Here is a 20,863-nt window from a genome sequence, read left to right as displayed (position 1 = left end):
CACACTGGCACTGTGACAACTAAAGCCATCCTGCTGCTCCTTTTCTTCCCCCAAGAAACAGTGTAGAAATTTAGAAGAGAAGAATACAATTCCCAAATGTAATAAGACTAAATGTGTACAGGGCAAAGAAGTATCAGTGTCCAGGACTCAGGATAGGAGGAGTCACAGAAACTGCAGCAAAAGAAGAGTGCAAATAGGGGAGGGAGGTCAATGGGGTTTTTAAGGAAGTCTACACATTTCCACCTCTTTCCCATGCAATTTTGGGGAGTAGGGGAGAAGTAAATTACTTTTTTTCCATCATCTCTGAACAGGCAGGTCTACTCTCAAATGAAACAAAAGGTCTTCTCTGAACAGGCAGGTCTGCTCTCAAATGAAGCAAAAGGTCTTTGAACAACAGTCATATCTATGAGCAGGAAAGGAGAGAAATAAGCAGAAGAGACTAATGAACTATTTAAAGCAAGGGTGCCACCATCAAGGACAATAATCTGAAAATTAGATTAAATAACAATTCCCACAAAAACCTCAAGTTTCTTATGCATGAGACTATTTGCAGCTATTTGGAGACACATATCAAAAGCTTTCCAAGTCCCAGAAATTACTGCCATACCAAGATACTGGATATGACTGTGAACCAATTTTACAGTTGAGTACTTTTCTTTCATTTTAAGATAATAATTATGCTACTCATATATTACAGAGTTTCAAATAACTAACCAAAAGCTTCAAAATAATTTTATACTTGCAATTAATTACTAACTAGAAACACACAGGATATAAAGTAATCTCTAGCTTTCAGGCAGCAATAAGCAAGTTTCACTCAAAACCTGGGCATCTTCTGCATTTTAACCAAGCAGACACAAGTTAGGGTTTCTAAAAAGCACAACCTTCTTTACTCAGAGGATGTTTCTTGCTTTTCTTGTCCACCACTTGCAAGTCACAAGTTTTTCTTCAGTATTCCCTCTCCTCTCAACTATTCCAAAGGAGATTAACACCAGAAGATACACTGCTTAAAAGATGTCATCATTCACCCTTATTTGTACCAGAAGCCTCAGTCGGCTGCAGCTCATACAGATCCCAATAATTCCAACCCAGCAGGCCAACATGCTTAACCTTTAGTACCTGCCATGGTGCTGTGTGGGACCAAGGTCCTGCTGAACCATCAGCAAACACCAGTGCAGCTTGAAGGGCTGACATAAACACAGTTGTGAGTTACAACAGCTCCAGGTCTTGTTCATGGACTTGCTGAGACACTGAGCAAATACTGGATTAGCAACTAGGCAGGTCTGAGGCTTTTAGTTTTAGACTCTGAACTGAAAGCTTTCTAATTGTGATAGCTGTCCCTTCTATATCCATTTTTTAGTATCCCATTTGATGCATTTACCATCTAATCCTTTATTTGGTGCCAAATATACTTTAGGTCAATGACAGCCACTGCTTGCAGATTTTGGCTAATTTGCCATAAGCAACCTGAGGCAACGGCTAAGCCAGACTATGGCATACAATCCCTTAATGCAGTTCAGACATGATTAGGCTTGTTTTAATCTCTGAACTAATAGCCATTCTGCAGAATGCCAAAACAGATGATTTATTTTCAGTACTCAGTAATTTTTTTCTTATTGCTGCATTCTAATCTGTATCTTATTTCCTTCCCCGGAAGCTTTGCTCTTCCAAAAGGAGAAGATTGCTCCATAAATGAAGTCAGTCCACTGGCACCAGCACTGACTCTGCCCAACAGCCTCACACCATGCCATGGAAGACTTTTTAAGAATTAAAATGAGGGAGGAAATGTAGGCAGCAGTTTGCAGCTTTTCTTCAGTCAAACCAGTTCAAAGGTCCTCATTCTCCTCTCTCACATACACCATTCCTACAGATCCCACCAGGGTCAGCAGGCCAGCTCAGGTATGGCAAATTCAACACCCCCAGTGACTACACCAAGTGATGACTGTGGTTATACCCACACCAAAAAAACCACAAGACAGCACACCTTTTCTTGAGGCAAGCAATTTTCATCTTTCCCTAAAATAATGATTTCACAAACATTTCACAGATGTCTGTCTTTGCTTTCAGCAAACAGAGGGGGCAGAGATTTCTCAAGCATTACTGTCTGCTGAGCAAGGCAAGCTACAGAAAATACAGCCTGGACCTGGACAGGAAACTCACTCCAAAGGCAATACAGCAGCCATCACACAAGTAATAACAAATTCAAGATTTATATTAACCAAAGTAAAGATCTCTAACACATTGTAGACTTTCATTATGTGAACTAACTACTTCACTAAGCACTTAGTAAAAATCAGATATGAGGATTATGGATATGCCACAGACCCTCAGAATCAGAGCCCTGTGTAAAACGGAGAAGGTAGCAAGCATTGAGATTTTTATGTCATAGATTTAATGACCCTTGTCAACACACATTCTAGGGTGTTCTGATCTAAGACTTTCCCTACAGGACTGAGAATTAAATAATTTGTTTTGGCTACTCATTCATGCATTCTTTTGAAGACTTCTTTTCAGGAAAGTGAAGTTTGCTTGCCACGACACGTGATAAAAATTTGTTTTTCAAATACATTCCTCCTTCTTCAGACAATGTTCATGACACATAAGTTTTTTGCATGGCATTGCAGGGAATTTGAGCTACCTCTTTTAGCTGAGCTTGAGTAAAATCTTTACATACAATAAATTCAGATTTGTTAGAAGCTGTTATCCTGAAAACATGTACATATTTATGCAGCAGCATCAAGCTCAAAGTTAATAACACCAACACTACTGAATCCCCCACCAGTGGTCTACCTATCAAGAATTTACATAAATGCTGATTTTCTACAAACAATACCAAGAATTTAGCCTAATGTCTTCCATTATATAAATTCAGGTTAACACACCCTACAGCAGGACTGGGATCTAAATGTTTAAAACAAAGCATCAGCAAATTTATAGAAAAATGTTTTGTACTGTCCTCTGTCTTCTTAGTTTATCCTTCATGTCAGGGAAGAGTAACTGGATTGCCACATAGTCTGCTTCCTTTAATTCCTAGAATATACAGTGAATTCAGCAAGAAAATTTCAATGTGTATGGGAAAGAATGACATTACATATTAAGCCAACTCTTGTGAATTATGATACTCTTTCAGAGTATCAGAAGACCCTGTACAATGAATGACTTTCACTAGCTCTGGGAAGAAGAGAGACTCACAGATAAGCTTTAAGTGTCCCATAGCTTGCCTTAAAAAATGAAATTTTAGGAATGCACTGAATGATTGTTAGGGGAGAGAAATCTCTCTCAGTCATAACCATGAGATAATCACTGCCTTTAAAAAAGGAAGATAGGCTGAATGTGCAAAAGATGCAACTCTCTTTAAAAATCACCACAACATCTGACTTACTACTTAGGAATCCCATCAGAACATCTGAAAAATGATACTCCTGAATGTCAATTGGAAATCACAGAAAAACAGGTTTCAAAAGGAAACTCCAGAAGTCAACTTCGCCCCTCTCCCATCCCTCTCCTAAGGCTTGGTCATTACACTTCTGGTGTTCCTGAGAGATGACGACTGTATTTTCAATATGTTCTTCTCCATTCTCTCAAACTAGTCTACGGCTTGAAGAATCACACTCAAAGTGGAATAAAATCTACTTATTAGGCAAACACCACTCTGGGCATAACACCCCACTGCAAACACCCCAACACACAGTCCTCCATCCACCTCTGCAGAACAGCCTTACTAAGGCTAAAAGACAAGAGAAGATGCCACCATTCTGCCCAACAAAATGTTATTATCTCAAGAGAGATTAGATTTGTTTGATTTGGAGCATTCTAGACAAACTCATGTTTGGGTACTAATACTATCAGCTAAGCACTTGCAAACTGCTTATTTGTCCCATTTTGCCTCTGGAAACCAAAGCTGACTAATGAAGTTTTCTTCCTCATTTTCTAAGCTTCCCACCCCATTTCTCTAGTAGAAACTGCTAAAAGGACAAACTCACATCTACGGAATGGAAATTCTTCCAAAATGAAAGCAAATGACTAACCACTGACAGATTCCCTCAACCAGTTTTAACAACCCTAGTCTGAACTGCATCACAATTCATGATCCAGGAAAAAAACCCACAAACTTACTCAGGTGCTCTGATCTAATACTGTTCTGACAGTTGTAGGAACAGTGTCAGCCACTTGATTTTGAAAACTTTTGACAAAAAGACAAAATCTCTAATAGATAAAATACTAAATGGTTCTTTTCTCCTACTGTCACCCACTTGTCTTCCCCAGAGAATACCTGGAAAATGGAACACATGTGAGCTCAACCCCAGAGCCTGCTGTGCCAAAATCAAATGTCATGATCACCGTTTCACAGATGCACCTAGGAAATATTTCAGAACTACCAGGTGAAATGAAGTGGTTGTAAAAGCAAACCTGCATGTTTTATTCCACAAATATATGTGATGTCTGATTTTTAAAATTATATTTTAAGTTTAATATATTAGTTTTTCACACAAACCTGTCTGATTCAACACTTAAAGAATCAGTCAAAAGGCAAGGAACTGCATCCACTTTGGAGAAGCAAACCTGGCATTGGCATTTCATGCAAAGTGCCATATCACCCTCTGTAATCCACCTCACCATGAAATACTCAATTTAACATCATATCCTCTCTTTAAATACACTACTGAACTCAATATCTAATTTATCAACATTAATTAATTCTGGATAGATTACTTGCTGTCAGGGTACAACAGGATTGTACCCTGATATGTTAATTTATTTAAAACTCCTTTATACAACAATTTGCTGTGGGGAGAATTCCTTTCACCTAAAGGCACCGGCAAGGAAGGCAGGATTAGGAGGATAAGGGCCCCTCTGGAAAAGTCCTTTGGCCCAACAAAGTCACTCCACTGCCCCTTCCACTGGTAATGGCTGTACCTTTCCAGCCATTATCTGAAGGATACAGGCAGCTCCAGCATTTGACGTGTCAACAAAACTGAGGATGTTGTTTCTTTGGGTACGCACAGTTTCATTTAGCCTTTGTATACCCTTTATGTATTAATCATAAATGTACCTGTAACACCTCACATTCATCTGGAAAATCTTACGCAGGAAACACTGCAAAAACAACCACAGTTCCAGTCTGTGGCATGGAAGTGCTGACCTGTGATCTTCAGCTGCCCTCTCTTGCCTAGTTTCCATCTTCACTGCTCCCACACTTGAAGCAGGTAGTTTCTCACGAAACTGTCCATCTTCCAGAGCAGGATAAACCACCAAATACTTTATTTTTATGGTTCATAAATGCCCTACAAGGATGCCCTTGAATTAACTCGGCATCATTGTCTGAGGACAGACTCAGTGAAAATATCAGTTAATACCAGATTTTCCTACAGATGAGAAACCTACCTATGTAGACCCTAGAGGAAGATAAAGTGGTCTCTGAAAAAGTATTGTGAAAATGGCAGCAGATCAGTGGCAAACCAGCCCACCTGTATGGATCCCTGCACACGAGAGAAAAGCACTTGATTCTCTTTCCTCGTTTTATGAGGGTCCATCTAGCACAGCAAATCTTCAGTCATCACTGCAATAAGTTCCAGGCCCAAAGGACACAACACCAGCAATGCTTGTGCATAGGGAGAGCAAACAGCACATGCAAAACTCTGGGGAAGACTGAAGAGGGAGGAACTATGCACATACACAAGTATTTTTAAGAACTGAGGCATGCAGCCTGCACTCTTACTGCTTCTTAACATGGTCGCTTCACAGCATTGAGAATCCAGTTTCACCTGATTCTTTCCCTTGCTGGCACAAACATTATTATTTAACATCATCACTTAAAAATACCCTGATTTTGTTTACCAGAGCATAGCAAGTGAGAATTCCTGTTTCAACACATGCAGACTTGCACATGTTGCTGTCTACATTAAATAGACATCACATATAAAATCAAAGTTAACTTACTAAACAAGATCACTGAGAAAATAATCACAATAAAATGCTTGGAAAATTAATCACTTTTCAAAAGTGCAATAGGATGAGCCAGGTAATTATACTGGTCGAATATTTGGCTTGGCACCTGAGAACCAGCTGTATTTTTCTTTTTGGCTCAAGGTCTGGGTTGCCATCTCTTGCCACAAAATATTTAAGCTCAAACATATGTTCAGTTACACATCTTGAGAAAAATACCTCAGGAAAAAGTTAAGTGAAACAAAAGGCTATGTGTTCCTTTTCTTTTCAGAAGTAAAAACTCAACATAAATCACCACAGTATCCATTTAAGCATTTAAGCCAAATTAATATTTACCCATGAGCCGGATCCAAAGCTATTGCCCTGGGCTGATCAAGGTCTTGCCAGAAGAGGACTTTTCTAGATGTTCCATTGAGATTAGCTACTTCTATCCTATTGGTCTCTGAATCCGTCCAATAAAGTTTTTTCCCAATCCAATCACACGCCAGGCCGTCCGGGGAAACCAGACCAGAAATGATGACATTCTGCACCACATTCCCAGTTTGGTTAATGTAAGTTTGCTTGATGGCTTCTTCACTCACATCTGTCCAGAAAACGATGCCTTGTGAATACTGGAAGTCGACGGCAGCAGCATCCTCTAGGCCGCTGACCACCACGGTGGACTCCAGCTTGGTGCCCCCGGCGTCCACCAGCCGGACGTCCCGCCGGTTGGCGAACAGCAGAAAGGGAGACGCTACAGAGGGAAAACAGGGAAACACGTTAGCATTGCAGGCACCTACAGGCGTTCAAGAGCTGACTATGGATGTGGCGCTGGAGGATTTCTTCTCCCAGGCTGGCAGGGCAGGGAGGACACAAGTGTCATTGCATCTAAAAACCTCTTCCTTCCCTACGTCAGACAGGGGTGTAAAAGAGAGATGGAAGGGCAGGCCCAATTCTTTATCTAGATGTGAGAAGCATCTTCCACATAGTTAGGAGTTCACATCAAGACCTTTCAACAATACCTTCAACAACCCCTTCTGTCTGTGTTCTAACAACAGACAAATTAGAACAAATTAAGTGTTCATGGTTTAAAAGCTTGGTTCAGCCAGCTGAATTAGTAACAACACGCAGAAAGCAAGCTCTGAGGCCTTTTAGCAGCAGGCTGAAAGCCAACAGCACTAAACACAACACCCTGAAATGCTCCTACAAAGTGCCCTCCCAAACTGCAAAAACTGTGACAGAGTTTCAGAACTCCTGTCTTCTCTCCTGCACCATAGCAAGAGAAATTGAAGACAGAGTTTGAAGGCAGACAATGGCATGGGCTGGGGGTGTTTGTGAAGAATGCTGTTAGCTGAAAGAGGGAGCAAGAGCAAAAGCAGGAAGGTTTCCCAGCTTCCCCAATCTCACCCCAATTTTTCTAACTCAGGCAGTGGCTGCTGGAGCTCTACACCAGTCACCTGCTGCCTCCCAGCTTCACAGGCAACCCCTGCATCCAACAGGCTGCCTCCAATGCACAGTCAGCACACGTCCAATCACTTGCTACTCATGGAACAACACACAGAATACCAGCATATATTATATCTCCTATGGTTCAGGCCTGTCATATAATTACCTTCAGTTTTAATTTCAAGTTACTGTATGTAACATGTAAGAGTTACTTCTTGAAATTGTCTTTCAGATTGAATTTCTCCTGCACATTTCAAAAAAAGAAGACAGTTTATACAGTGTCTGAATTGCAGGTCTGCAATGCTGACAGCCCTGCAGATGCTATTGCCAGTCTCGTGAATTCTGGCTCTGGCTACATGAGTGTGTGCCTCTGCACATCCTGACAACAGCTAACATGTTTATGTGCAGGCCAAGGACAGCAGTCAGAATATACAACTCAACTTCAGATGAACTCAAAAACATGCATAAAATTCAGAGTTTTTATTATTATTCTCCATGGGGTTTTTTTCCCCCTAAGCCAGGAAAGAGATTGTTTTATTTTGCTTTTTGAAGGAAGAGTATGCTGATGTAATTTACATCACCTGGTGGTTCTAGTGAGCATCCTGGACAGCAAAGAGAACCAATTGTTATCATTAATGTTTCACTGAAGATGTAGTGTCTTTTTTCTCTACAATATTTAACTCAAGAAAGTTTATACAGCTTGAGGAGAATTACTTGTTAAGAAATGATATCTCAGTATTCCTCCTATTTAATGTTGCTGACTTGCCAAGTCCTTCTCTCAGTCATCTTTAAAAACACTAGGAATAGTATGAGGAAAATCCAACAGGTTAGTTATTGCAAACAGACAAAAAAAGTCTGAAATACCAAGTGCTTGTTTTCTTCTCTGCAGCTCATTGGTTCCCCATTGCCACGTCTGTTTTAAGTGGCACTGCATCAAACCATTTGAGCACTTGGGAAGTTTCATGTTAGAGGGCTCTAAGTCACAAATTCTTTGGATTAGAGACCTTCTTAAGTTATGCACACTGCCTCACAAAACCAGCCCTACATCCAGACAAATATCAAAGCTGTAGAAATCCTATGTAGATTTTTTTTTTTTAAATATTGTCTCAAAAACATGTTTAGAGGAATCTGAATAGATGGATTTTCATCTAGACATTTCCATGCTGAAGGCATTATTAATGCTACTACAAAGGAAAAACGAACCTGAAATATCAAGTCCAATCAACAGCAGAGGAACTCAACAGCTTCTTAACTAAAGATCAGACATGAAAAATGTCTAATCCAATCAGCATCAACATTATCCCAGCTCCCCATCCCTTTCAACAGATTTCTTCCCCGCTGCTGTACTCAGTGGGGCAGCAGCAGGCAGATAAGGCATTAACTGCTGTGTTCTCTGTCACTTCTGTCCTTCAGAGATGTCCTGACTGAAGTGCAGCCACATTGTGCTGGCCATGAGCACCCAGCAGGGAAATCACACTGCCCTGCTTGCAACTCTGTCAGAACCTCACTGCACTGTACACTCCCGTAAACTGATTGATCATTGAAAACGACCAGGTTTGATCCCCTTAAAGAACAAGTAGCCCACTTCCTTTGGGAAAGACAAAAAGAGAAGCAGAACTCTGATTCTGAAAACTTCTCTGCTCCTCCCCACTAGCCTATTTTAATAAATTTTATTTAATATATATTATAATTTAAATTTTTATTATATTTTATATTATTTAAATTAATTTTGTTTTTTAAATGGTTACAGAGCCCTTTTAGAGCAATACTGGTTGGGAAAACAAACAAACAAGCAAACAAACAAAAAAAATACCCAAACTCCAACAAAAACCAGTGATCTGTTTCTCTACAGTAATTCTTGCCTGACGTTGCTGAAGAACGCCATTGTCTCTCATATAAATAAAAAAAAAAATAAAGCAAAAGCCAGAAAAGTACTTAAATGCTCTGCTTTCACTGTCTTGTATTTATCACTTCAGGTCAGAATGTGATGGCTCATGAGCAGGCAAAGTTAGTTCTTGTAACTCTGCAGCTTTTAGTAACTTTGCAGCTTGGAAATACAATTTCCAAGACGTCCCAAGTTCACAGAACTTTTCAAATTCTCAGCTTTCCCAGTTCATAAGCAGTAAATCTGAAAGACGCAGCTAAGACATCAAATGTGTTTCTAGAAAGATAGACACATAGCATTTCATTTCATAAAATTACTAAACTCAACAATTTAGCAATTCAAAATATATATTCATACTCTACAAAATTACAACCAACGGAGGTTTTAAGGCATGAGAATGAGAAACAAAGCTCAAAAAACATCCAAAAAATGGCATTGACAAAACACTTAATTTCCTGTGCCATCAATAAACCATGCTAGAGATTCAAGGTCATCCCATCCATACATGGTACAAGCTTATTTTGAATCCCACATGAAGGGAGAATCAAAACTTCATTTCAAGAATATGAAGATCAATCTCCTCCTAAATCATGCTGTCTTCTCATTCCTGAACTAGGCTTGATGGTCCACAGAACACTCTTACACTTAATGCATTTAATTCTTTACTGCACAGCTCTTGACAAGGCAAAGCAAACTGGAAAGCAAGTTAACAGGAGTTTCTGAGGAGAGGGATGGGGGAGATCCAAAAAAAGCAGCAGCAACTGACTACCATTAACCTTCTAATGAGCTTATTTGTATCACAGGTGGAAATATCCCTTCCTTGAGAAGGTACTCCATGTTTAGAAGGTTAAGAGACTCAGAAGAACACGGAATGTTATGCTCTATTTTGATCAGCAATACTCTTGACAACTGCAAATTGCTTGGAAAGGGAAACACTATTTCTATTCTGCAAAAACAGAAGAATAAACAGTGAAAGGATGAATGCTGAATGTGGAGGATAAACTGTTTATATCCAGTCTATTATCACCCAATTGAAACGACATTTTAATGTAGTCACAAAAAAAGTATTCTTTTTCAGTAAAATTAGAACAGTTCATATTTTTTCCATAATAGGAAATATTTAAAACATCTGTACATAGCTGCAGTTCACAGTCTTTGGACAAGACAAAAAAAAAAACTCTGAAATATAACAATTTTTCAAATAAAGTCTAAAGAGATAAGCGCCTGAACTACACAAAGTTACAGAATTTCTTCTTGCACCAAGTCTACAATCTTACTTGGATCGTGCAGTACTTGATCAAAACCACTTCATTCTAGAAAGACACATTATTTCTGTGCAAAAACCCACCAATTTTCCTGTGGTTTTCCTGCTAAGCAGAAAACACCCTTGATTCGACAATGAAGTGAGTATCTACACAGAAGCCTATTGTATAAATGTGTGAAAACAGAGCTTCTCATCAGTCCATTAACCGCAGAAAAGGAAACACTCCTCATCAGGCAAAGTAGGAATCAAGCAAGGGTTCAATTTCCAGCTTTGCCTTTGATCCTTCAAATACTCATTCCTTGTCCGTGGCCATTTACTAAGTTTTAACTGTTTCACCTGCATCAGGAAAGTTGTTTTGTGCAGACATAACTTAAGACTGGAGGATTTGTACACTTTTGTATAATTTATTTCATTCACCACTACAAACAGTATCAGTTTCTGAATTCAGTCATCAACTTCCATTGTTTTAATTGTGCCCTTTTAGAGCACTTGAATTTTACTAAGTGCTTCAGGGGTACCTGTCAGCATCAGTAAACTGATATGGAACAAACAACTAAAAAATGCACTATATGGTCTTTACTATTAGTTTCAGTAACAGCTTTCTAAAAACCAGTTTGACAGGGCTCAACATACATATTAATACTAAGATGATCATGAATGATAATCAACAGTGTATTTGTCATCAGTTGTTGGTTTTTTGCAATGCTGCAACACTTCTAAGAGAAGCTGAGCAACAGTTTTGAAAAGTTATATTTATACTACTGCTTCATACTTGTTGACATGCCTACATTTTGTCTCCTTCCCCTTAAAGCCAAAATAGAAAGACATGAGAATACTGAGGCACATGCATGATTTCTACCCTTGAAAGCACCAGAAGCACAGAACAAATACAAATCCTACGTATAGCACAGGAGAAAAGCCTAACTTACCAGCTCTTAAACTGGTTAACTAGGCTGAAGTTCATGGAAAGGTTTAACTGTGATTTTAAGAAAAGCAACTGAGGATCTTGGGAACCTGGCAGACAACACAAAACAAGGGTCTCATTTTAATAAGCATACAAGCGAAAATAGCCATCCAAAATTACAGCATGTGCACCAACTTATATTTTAAATATTATTTCAAACCTTAACAAGACAATTGCAATGGAGATCTCTGTGGTTAAGCCATCTGTATGGCTGGACAGAGAGAATAACATAATTCTTGCAGCAGTCAATGTCCCAAACCACAAAAACATTTATTACCAAAGAGCAAAAAAACCCCACACACCCCTACCACAGGCATGCAAGATGGTAAAAAACAAACATGTCAAAACTTTTGCACCCAAGGCTGCACCATGTTATGGAAACTCTTAGGCAGGATATGGAATTAGCATGCATCAGCTCTCTACACTCAAAAATAGCTGCTGTGCAGAAACAAGACTGTGTAAGTAGGGTCCTAAGCCATAAATTAATTGGAGAAACCACTTCTACAACAGAAAGTGATCCCTCTTGTCCAGCTCTAACTCTCTGGAGCATATGGAGGCTTAGACCTTGGATGTCATAGGATCACAGAACGGTCTGGGTTGGAAGGGACCTAAAGATCAGCTATTTTCAACTCCCCCTGCCATGGGCAGGGTGACCTTTGAATAGGTCTCTCAAAGCCTCATCCAGCCTGGCCTTGAACACTGACAGGGATGGGGCACCCACAGCTTCTCTGGGCAACCTGCTGCAGGTCTCACCACCCTCACAGTAAAGAAATTCCTGCTTAATATCCAATCCAAGCCCATTCTCTTTCAGTTTGAAGCCATTCCTCTTTATTTCATCACTACATGTTCTCATAAAAAGTCTCTATCTATCCTGCTTGTAGGCCCCTACAGGTACAGCTAGGTCAACTCAATACCTTCTTTTCTCCATATTGAACAATGCCAATTCTCACTGCCTGTCCTTGTAGGGAGTGGTCCTCCATCCCTCTAATCATCTTGGTGCCCTCCTCTGGACTCTGCAGCAGGTCAATGTCCTTCCTGTGCTGGGAAATCATCAACACCAGAAGATAAGACTGAATGTTGATCTTCCTGTCCTAACTGCACGTACTCAACCCAAGTTTCAGCCTGCCAGCTGGAGTCCTCTGAAGAACACAGGGCTATGGCTGTCATCCTCAAAACATAGTATTGAAAATAAAGTGAATTCCCAGTGTAATACCTAAATTACAGAATATTCTTGTTCCAACACAGAGGTAGGTGGTAGCAGTTTTAGGGCACAAGACTAAAAAAAACTCCTTGGTTTCACTCCCACACATTTCTTCCCCTTTAGCAAAGAACTTGAACAGGAATCTCAGCCCAACAATTTGTAAAACTCATTCCTCCTGCTACAAATATACCCTTCCTTCTGCTATTAATTATCTCAAAGGGCTGCAGTGAAGCCACTCATGCTCAAGTAAGGCACTTGAAGATATTCCAACAAAAGGCTCAGTGATGCACTCAGCTTTTCATTCCTGAATGGCTAAGACTTCTCTCTGTGAGCTGATCCTCTCAGTGACGGCTGGTTTATACCACTACTTGAAGATGAAAATACACTCCCTCTCCAAATTACATCCCATTCCTCCAACCCTTCCTGTTCAATCCATTTGACAGGAATTTTGCTTTTCAAGCCATGAGGTGTTCTGGTTATCAAATAATGAGGATTCATTTCCATTTTATCTGATTTTACTCAGGAACAAGGTCTGAAATTCAGGATGAGACCACTAAGAATATCATACATCTACACACATTGTGTACAGTCAGTAATTTTTGTAAACTTTCCTCTTTACCAGCCTATATTTTAAATTATTCACATGGTCACACGAGGCATACAACAGTGTGCAGTAATCCAGTCCACGCCACTACCGCATATTATAAAACATATTTGGTAAAAGTTTTGTTTATATATGCTAAGTATTATCTTGGATACCACAAGACAGACAGGATCTCAGTGCTCAGATCTGTCTGCTACCAGGCTAAGGCAGAAGCAGACCTGTTCATTCACTAATGTACCTACAAGAAGTTACATGGCTTTAGCCACAAACATATTTGGAAGTGGGTTATGTAAATAAATTACGCAAGTTTAAAGGACATCTGGTTTACCAGCAGCAGCAAGCTGGAAAGGGTCCACAGAAAGTATATAAAAAAGGTTTAAGTGGGTTTAGAAAACATATGAAGCTTGTTCTCATCAAGAAGAGGAGCTGGGAAAGCTGTGAGATAAAAATATAGTAAAACAGACCAACAGCAAAGACTTTTACAATAGGCTGAAGTTCAGTTTTTCTCAGCCAGTGGAGAAAGGACACACTGAAGGAACTGCATCAGGTTAGGCTTTTGCAGCTTTCATTGATGGGGAAGAGAATGCAGACACAATGCAGAGAGGAACATGCTCTGAAGATACTGGAGCACACTACAGAAGCCACAAAATTGCTTGCAAAAGGTGAATTTTAATAGCAGTTGGATAACCATTCCTTAGGTATGGTTTTTGTACAGTCAATTCCTGCCTCAAGACAGCAGTTTCTTTTATGTGTCTTGAAATCAAAAGCTAATTAAAAAAAAATTTTAAAAAATAAAATTAAAAATAGTTCAGTGGACTGCACTCCCTATACTGCTTCCCCAAAAATCTTTATTAAGGGGGTCTGGGATTGACTGTGTTTATGCCAGGTTTTACACAAAATAGTTTTGAACTTCCTAGTAACTCACATCACTCTTTCTGTTGCCCTCCCAAAAGAGATGAATTTAGTAGCTTTATCAAATAGTAATGTTAAAATATTGTTAAATAAACTTCGAGCTACTTTTGTTTTATTTTTTAAATAAACAAGCGGCAAGTCTTTGAAGATCTTGCTATATTTTTCACATTGCATAGGGTTCCCACACACACAATAATGACAGGGTTTTAGGAGGATGAGAGTTACTTCAGACCACTGGTTTTGTTTGGCAGCCTAATTTTTAAATAATAATGTTAGCAGTAACAACAAAATATAGCCCTGATTATATACCATTTCATTTCCACTGGCCGAAATTAGTTCATTTCCCTTGGTCAAGAGATGCCAAAGTATGTCCTTGAAGGGCATGCTCTGAACAAGTCCAAAGGTGTTCTAAATTATGAAATTTAGGATTTGTTCTACTTAGCTGGGTGGCAATTAAATATTTTTAAAATACCCAACAACATGCTCTGAATTTATTCATTATTCTTCTGTCCTGTTATATCACCTACTTCAAGTAAAAAAAATTCACACGTCAAAAAAGCCAAGTTAGTGGATTTAGTGTGTGTAATTCAGTACACTTGCATCTCTGCAGCTCCTGGAAGCAAGCTACATGTGTTCAATGCCACGTTTATGTGGACACATCACTTTAAAGGAGTGTTTCTCAAACTCTCTCTCTTTTCCCAAGACCACCCATTAAGCACACCACACAAATGCCTCTCGTGGTGCACCAGGCAATGGCTCTCTCAGACTGCCCTTAGTACTGCTGTACCAAATACTGACATTGGTTACATAGGACAGCATATTTCATCTTCTAGCACAGCTTTAGCAGCTGGAAAGGACAGCCAAGCCTATGTGAGCTGACAACACAACAAGGACCACCAAGCCGCATACAGAACATATTTAAAGATTCACTGAAAAACTAAACAAAACCTAAAATATCAGCAGTGATTTGGGGACACATCAACTTACAATGAGATACTCATCGGATAAGACTTGCAAGCACTTTAAACATTTAGAGAAGAACATGATTCACTAGATCATAAAGCAATTTTTATTTGATCTGTATTGTTAGAGGAAATTTCTAAACATTGTTACAAAACTGGTTCTTGGCAATCTCTCCCTGTGCTATGCACAACTGGTGTTCAGCCAAACAGTTTTGAGGATTGCAGCCTCATGCAATCCCGACTAGCTAATGTTAAGCAGATAAAATCTCTGCAGTCAGAACCCCCACATCTTCCTGACCTCAGGAAAGTTCTCACCTGAGCTTTTTACAGGGGTTAAAATATACATGAGATTTTCCCAAAAGCAGCATGCTGTTCACCACCACTTGTTTGTTCTTCTGAGACTTCTGCTGCAATTTGCTATTCAAGAACCACAACGCACGTGACAGCTTAAATACAAATATACGATCTACGGGGGATTAGGGAATTGGCTACAGACAGACACCGCCAACGAGCCCTGGAAACTGGTACTTTGAAAATGGCTGCTAAACTGAGCCTTCCCCAGTCTTATAAGTCAGCTTCTGAGCTTGGTGCTGGTTGGAGATTGGAACCTGCACTGAACTCCAAAGGAGCTTAAACTGACAATTTCCATCAAACTTCAATGATGATGGTCAAAGGGCCCAAGGTACACCGAAAATCCCACTCTAAATGAAGACAGTAAACTCTACAGGAAAGGTGAAAACTTCCCTTCTCTAAGAACAGGTAGGCAGCAGCACTTCACAAGTCTGCATTGGGATGTTTGAGTCCAACACTGTGTCAAAACAGAGGAAGGGGAAAGCAGAAACCCATCGCACACACACGGGTGATCCACTGGCACCACAGCCAGCCTCCAGCCCTCCTCAGTGTTAAATCAAGAACAGTGTGAAACAAGGAAGGCTGTCACAGTTCCCACACACCACCTGCTATTTCAAGATGTACCAGGCAACGTCTGCAGAGCCATCACAGACTACTGCCCTGGATGTTCACTCCTCCAGCTGTACAGAGCTATGCTATGTGTGCTGCTGCCCCTAAGAGTAGAAGATGCTGTAAGCTTTTACAGTTTATAACCCTGGGCCAAGAAAACTAATGGTATGGGTAACCTTTAATGACAAATTACTTGCACTTAAGGAAGAGAAGTATTGCTTTATACTGTTTCTCGTGAAAAAGCCCACAGTGCCCCTACCTCTGCCAGAAGCTCAGTTCAGAAGTCTCTGACAACCACTTTCTGAGCCAAATCACGCAGCTGATGATATCAGCACTGACAAGATATCATCATAGAAAGAGAGATTCTTATCACAGGCACATTCACTTCAACAGCAGGGTCATTGTTCCGTCAGTGAGGTTTCACATTTTGACTAATGACTCTTTAAAGTACAAACCTGCATTTTGCCTAATACCATTACCTTCACCAACAATAGCTCCCAATTCCAGAACAATGTTCACCATATTCCACACAGGACTCACGACTGTTGTCTGTGTGAGATATTAATATGGCACTCTGTTTGTACCCACAAAAGTGGGATACAGCCTGTCCATTGAGATTTCTGGTATTTTCTGATTTTAGAATAAGCAGAAGTGGCACTGAAGTTGTCTCTTACACGATACTACTGTTGGGCTTTGCCAAAATGGGTGAGTGCCGAAGGCAGTGCTTAAAAATAGGGTTGGGGGATGTGACAGGAAAAAAATATACTCGGATGTTTCACATTCTGTGATGTAGAGTACATGGCAACAATTTTCCTGTTGTTATTCTAAATGCAAGAGGCGTGGATTTCCCCCCACCCCCATGATATGCTCCACAATTTTAAAACTGCAGAGGAAACTGAAGATTTGTCCTACTTCTGCATAAACTGGTTTAGAAGAATGTAGACAAGAGGGTGACTTCCTTGAACATCTAAACATGACTTTTTCTGGGAACAACAGTTCAGGTCAATCCACGAATGGAAAAAAACAGTGCTATGTCCCCTTTTTAGATTCTGGATGTCAATCGGAGCAAGGTTCTTTTCTGTTGTTTTTTCTTTTTCAGTATTCCTCCTTGGTTTGGCAGACAGCTGTCTGGCCAATAATAGTAGATTACACAGTGAAGAGGGTTCCAAACTTTTAATGGGTAAAATAGTGGTTCTACATAATTCGGAAAATTTGGCTTGCAAATTTTATCCAGGACTTAAACAAATACAGGCTTGACAAAGGTATGCTTGTTTCTGATCTGAATTGTTTCCAATTTTTAGTTCCAGTTCCAGATGTTGTGTTAACTCCAAAAAACACAAATCTTTAGAAAGCTGAAAAAAAGATATTTTATTTCTATTTCCACCAAAGGTACAATATGTACTGTATTTGCAAATTGCAGAAAAAGAGACTCAGAAATAGCATGTGCTGGATTCAGCTGCTGACAAATGTTACTCATTGGAACAAAAATGCAGTCAAGTCTCAAATGTAGGTTCCACAATTTGTCATGGTTTTCTTCTAACAGTTAAGAATATTCCCAAATAAAACCACCTTGTTAAATGGAACCTGCTACATGATACTGAGCTTTAGAGGGTGTAAAGTTAAGAGAAGGTTTTCGTGCCAAGTTGTAGACACAACTTCTGTTTTTTGTGCAGACTACGTTCCAGTCAAATATTCAAGATTTAGGCTTTGTGAGAGCTTGTTAGGAAGGAGGAAAAAAAGAGTATGAAGTGGAAAAGGTTATTTCAGATAACGAAATCTGTAACCTTGTGCTTGTACTTATATCACTGGTAATACCTAATTGACCACCTCGAAGGCAGCAAATAAACAGAACAACCTGTTCCAAGCTTTGCAGATCACTCCTTGCAGAAGATGACTCTGCTTTAGCCAAGAACATTGATGCAACCAAATCAATTCCTTATGGCTCCTTTTATCTTTTTAAGGTCAGCATTTGTCATGCAAGTTTTGTGAAGTGTTTGTACTGATGGAACTACAAAAAAAAAATTATCTTCTGGTAGCTTAGGTGAAGAAACATAAAATAATCATCTATGTTATTTTTCTCTCCACAGTGTAGAATTTAAGGACATTTCCAGAAAATACAGTTGTCAGCTCAAATCCTCCAGAATAAAAGAGTCTCCACATTTAGAGAAGTGTTGATAATATTCAAAAGAAAGCAGATTGCATTAGTTCTGTACCTAAATTTATAGACTCGTCCTTTGTATGCGCAAGACAGGAAACACGTTTTAGAATTCAGCTCCAGGATGCTTCATTTGGATTTTGGAAAAGGTTTTGAGCCTAGATAATTATTTAAAAATTAAGAAAACCTGAGAGGCAATGGAAATTTGGGGCTTTAAAAGGTAAGTTACACAGGAGCTGTTTAACGTTTTTGTTTTGTTGTTTTTACAGCTAATTACTGCTCTGTGTCATCTTAAGGTTATTAACTGGTCACTCTCCTTGGTGTCTGCAGAATTGTGTGACATGCACCTATTGATACTGTGGTGTATAACCAAGGATGAAGAACCCAAAAAAGAGACTAAAAACAATAGTAAAGAAGTGCTGGCATGGTGCACAAAGAGAAAGCTGTAAAACTGCAAAAAAGCAGAAACTGTTCAAATCAAACTGCAGCTACACTGTGTTAGGAGGGATCTTGATTTAAATATGCCCTTTGCATTGGGCTGGGTCAGAAGGGTTTTGTTCTGCTGTCCGATTGAATTGGCCACCCATTCCTGCCCCTCTCCAGTGGGATGTTACTCCCCATCCCCCAGGCTCCCACCACACCACAGATGTTCTGGTGCCCTGAAATCTGCCCATTTGACTGCACACACAGTTGCTTTCCTTGAGCTGATCCTGTCAAAAGATCTTGGTTTCAAAAGGCATATAGATTTTTTATAAAAAGCAATAAGGCAACTTCTTTGCCCAGCTCAGCTGCAGACAGAATATAGCAGACAGACCTGCAGAGCACCTTCGCTTGTGCTGCTGTGTCTTGTCCACACAGTGCTCAGGGGAAGGAGCTTTAGAAGAGGTTTTGTGCTTATAAAAAAGAATACATTGGTATGCACAGGTCTGCTGTGCTTTAGGCATAAACCTAGCCATGAACAACCTCCCAAGCTAAAGATTTTTAAATATTTCCATGTAGAGCTACAATAAATTATAACCTATTTTTCAAGTTAGCCTTATTTGTCTCTTGAAATTTTCATGCGAGTCTCAATAACATCTTAGTGGCATAAGAAATTAACTGTCTGCACTGCATAGCAAGGGAAGCTGCCACAATGTTGTTGATTGTCTCATATTACAGAAACACAAAGTAGGAGAGGAACTAAAAAAGCATGGTGGTGCACCTCAGCTTTGACAGCAGGTTAACTGCAAAAGAGCTAAGAAATAAAAAGAAAAAAAAAATCACTGTTTTCTTCCCAGGTCATTTCAAGACTTAATTCTTCCTTTTCCTTCTACATGATCTCCCCACCTGTATAAACAGTCAAGCCCAATTATTGTTCTAACCCAACACATATCTGCCTTTCCCCAAACAAGAAAGGAAATGAATGTCTAATAAAACCTGAAATTCATTATAAAGGGGGGGAAGGGGGGATCAGAAGAAAGTAAAATTTGTCCCTGCAGAGAAACAAGGTTGGGAAAAACAGGCAATAACAAATTTTACACAACATGAACTGTGGTCATTCCTACTAGGGAGACACCTACAACCAGAATTGTTATTTGCACCCTGAAGGACTCCATGGGCACACACTGGGAAGGACTGTCACAGCTGACAAACCTGCTGTCTACAAACACAAGGCAAAGAATGAAAAGAAACCCACAGAGGACCAGGATTAAGGGTCATGCAGTCCACAGCACATCCAAGGCAAGAGCCCAGTGTGCTAATCAGGACCACAGTAGAACTACAGCCTGTGGTTTTCTTCCAGGCAGAGTAAATTGTATTTTCTCATACCTCAAGCTACCTTGCGATCCTTTTTGTAAAAAAGGCATAGATTTTACTACGATGAATGGTTTAGGAATGATCTCAGCCACCTCAAATCTTCAATTCCTTTGCAGCTAGACAAGGTGTACTGCAAATAAGAAACAGGATTTTTGATAAACAGCAACAGGATTTCTGCAGAAGGAAGGGCACAAGCCTGTTAGCATTACACAAGGAAGCAGTATCATGGAGGGCAGACAAAAATGCATTTGTTTATTCTATAACAAAACTAACTCCAGCAATGTATGGCCATGAGTCATCTGACCATTCTGTTTCATGCACCATATTGCCTTTCTCCAGCCTTCATTTGCACTGCTTGGCTGTGCCTTCATTGCTAAAGAGGAAGATGTAAATTTTCCATTGAGATAGTTATTTTAATGTAAAGGTGCCTGAGGAGAACTGGAAATTTTACATCAAGTAGAAAGCCAGCAGCATTATCTCACTCCTCACCCAAGATTTCATAAGCTGCACAGGATTGCACTGACTCTATCAGGAATTTCCCATCAAGATCGCAGTATCAGTGTAGTAACAACACCTGTTTCAGCAATGAAGACATGACCCAGGACTTTCACAACAGGAACGCTTCTCTCTTGAAAACATCCAGGGCATTTCAGAGAATGGTATTCCAAACAACCATTTCAACCACACACAACAGTTGAGAAAAACTAACAAATACTGCAGTCCTTCAGACAGCAGACTGGGAGTCTGAGGCAGAGCACAAGTAACACACTCACCACTGCAATGCTCTGCCC

General features: G+C 39.8%; 1 protein-coding gene across 1 annotated transcript in view; it reads right to left on the bottom strand.

The window, feature by feature from the left end:
* The window catches only part of LRP5 (LDL receptor related protein 5), a 124,790-nt gene that overhangs the window by 87,267 nt on the left and 16,660 nt on the right, over positions 1–20,863 (bottom strand). Inside the window, exon 2 of the mRNA XM_054275426.1 lies at positions 6,283–6,679. Coding sequence (XP_054131401.1) covers positions 6,283–6,679 — 397 coding nt within the window. The remainder of the gene's footprint in view (positions 1–6,282; positions 6,680–20,863) is intronic.

This window comes from Melozone crissalis, unplaced genomic scaffold, assembly GCF_028551555.1.
Source record: "Melozone crissalis strain CALT ecotype California unplaced genomic scaffold, PUWL_Pcris_2 ptg000018l_1, whole genome shotgun sequence".
NCBI lineage: Eukaryota > Metazoa > Chordata > Aves > Passeriformes > Passerellidae > Melozone > Melozone crissalis.
This window is presented reverse-complemented; position numbering and strand designations above follow the sequence as displayed.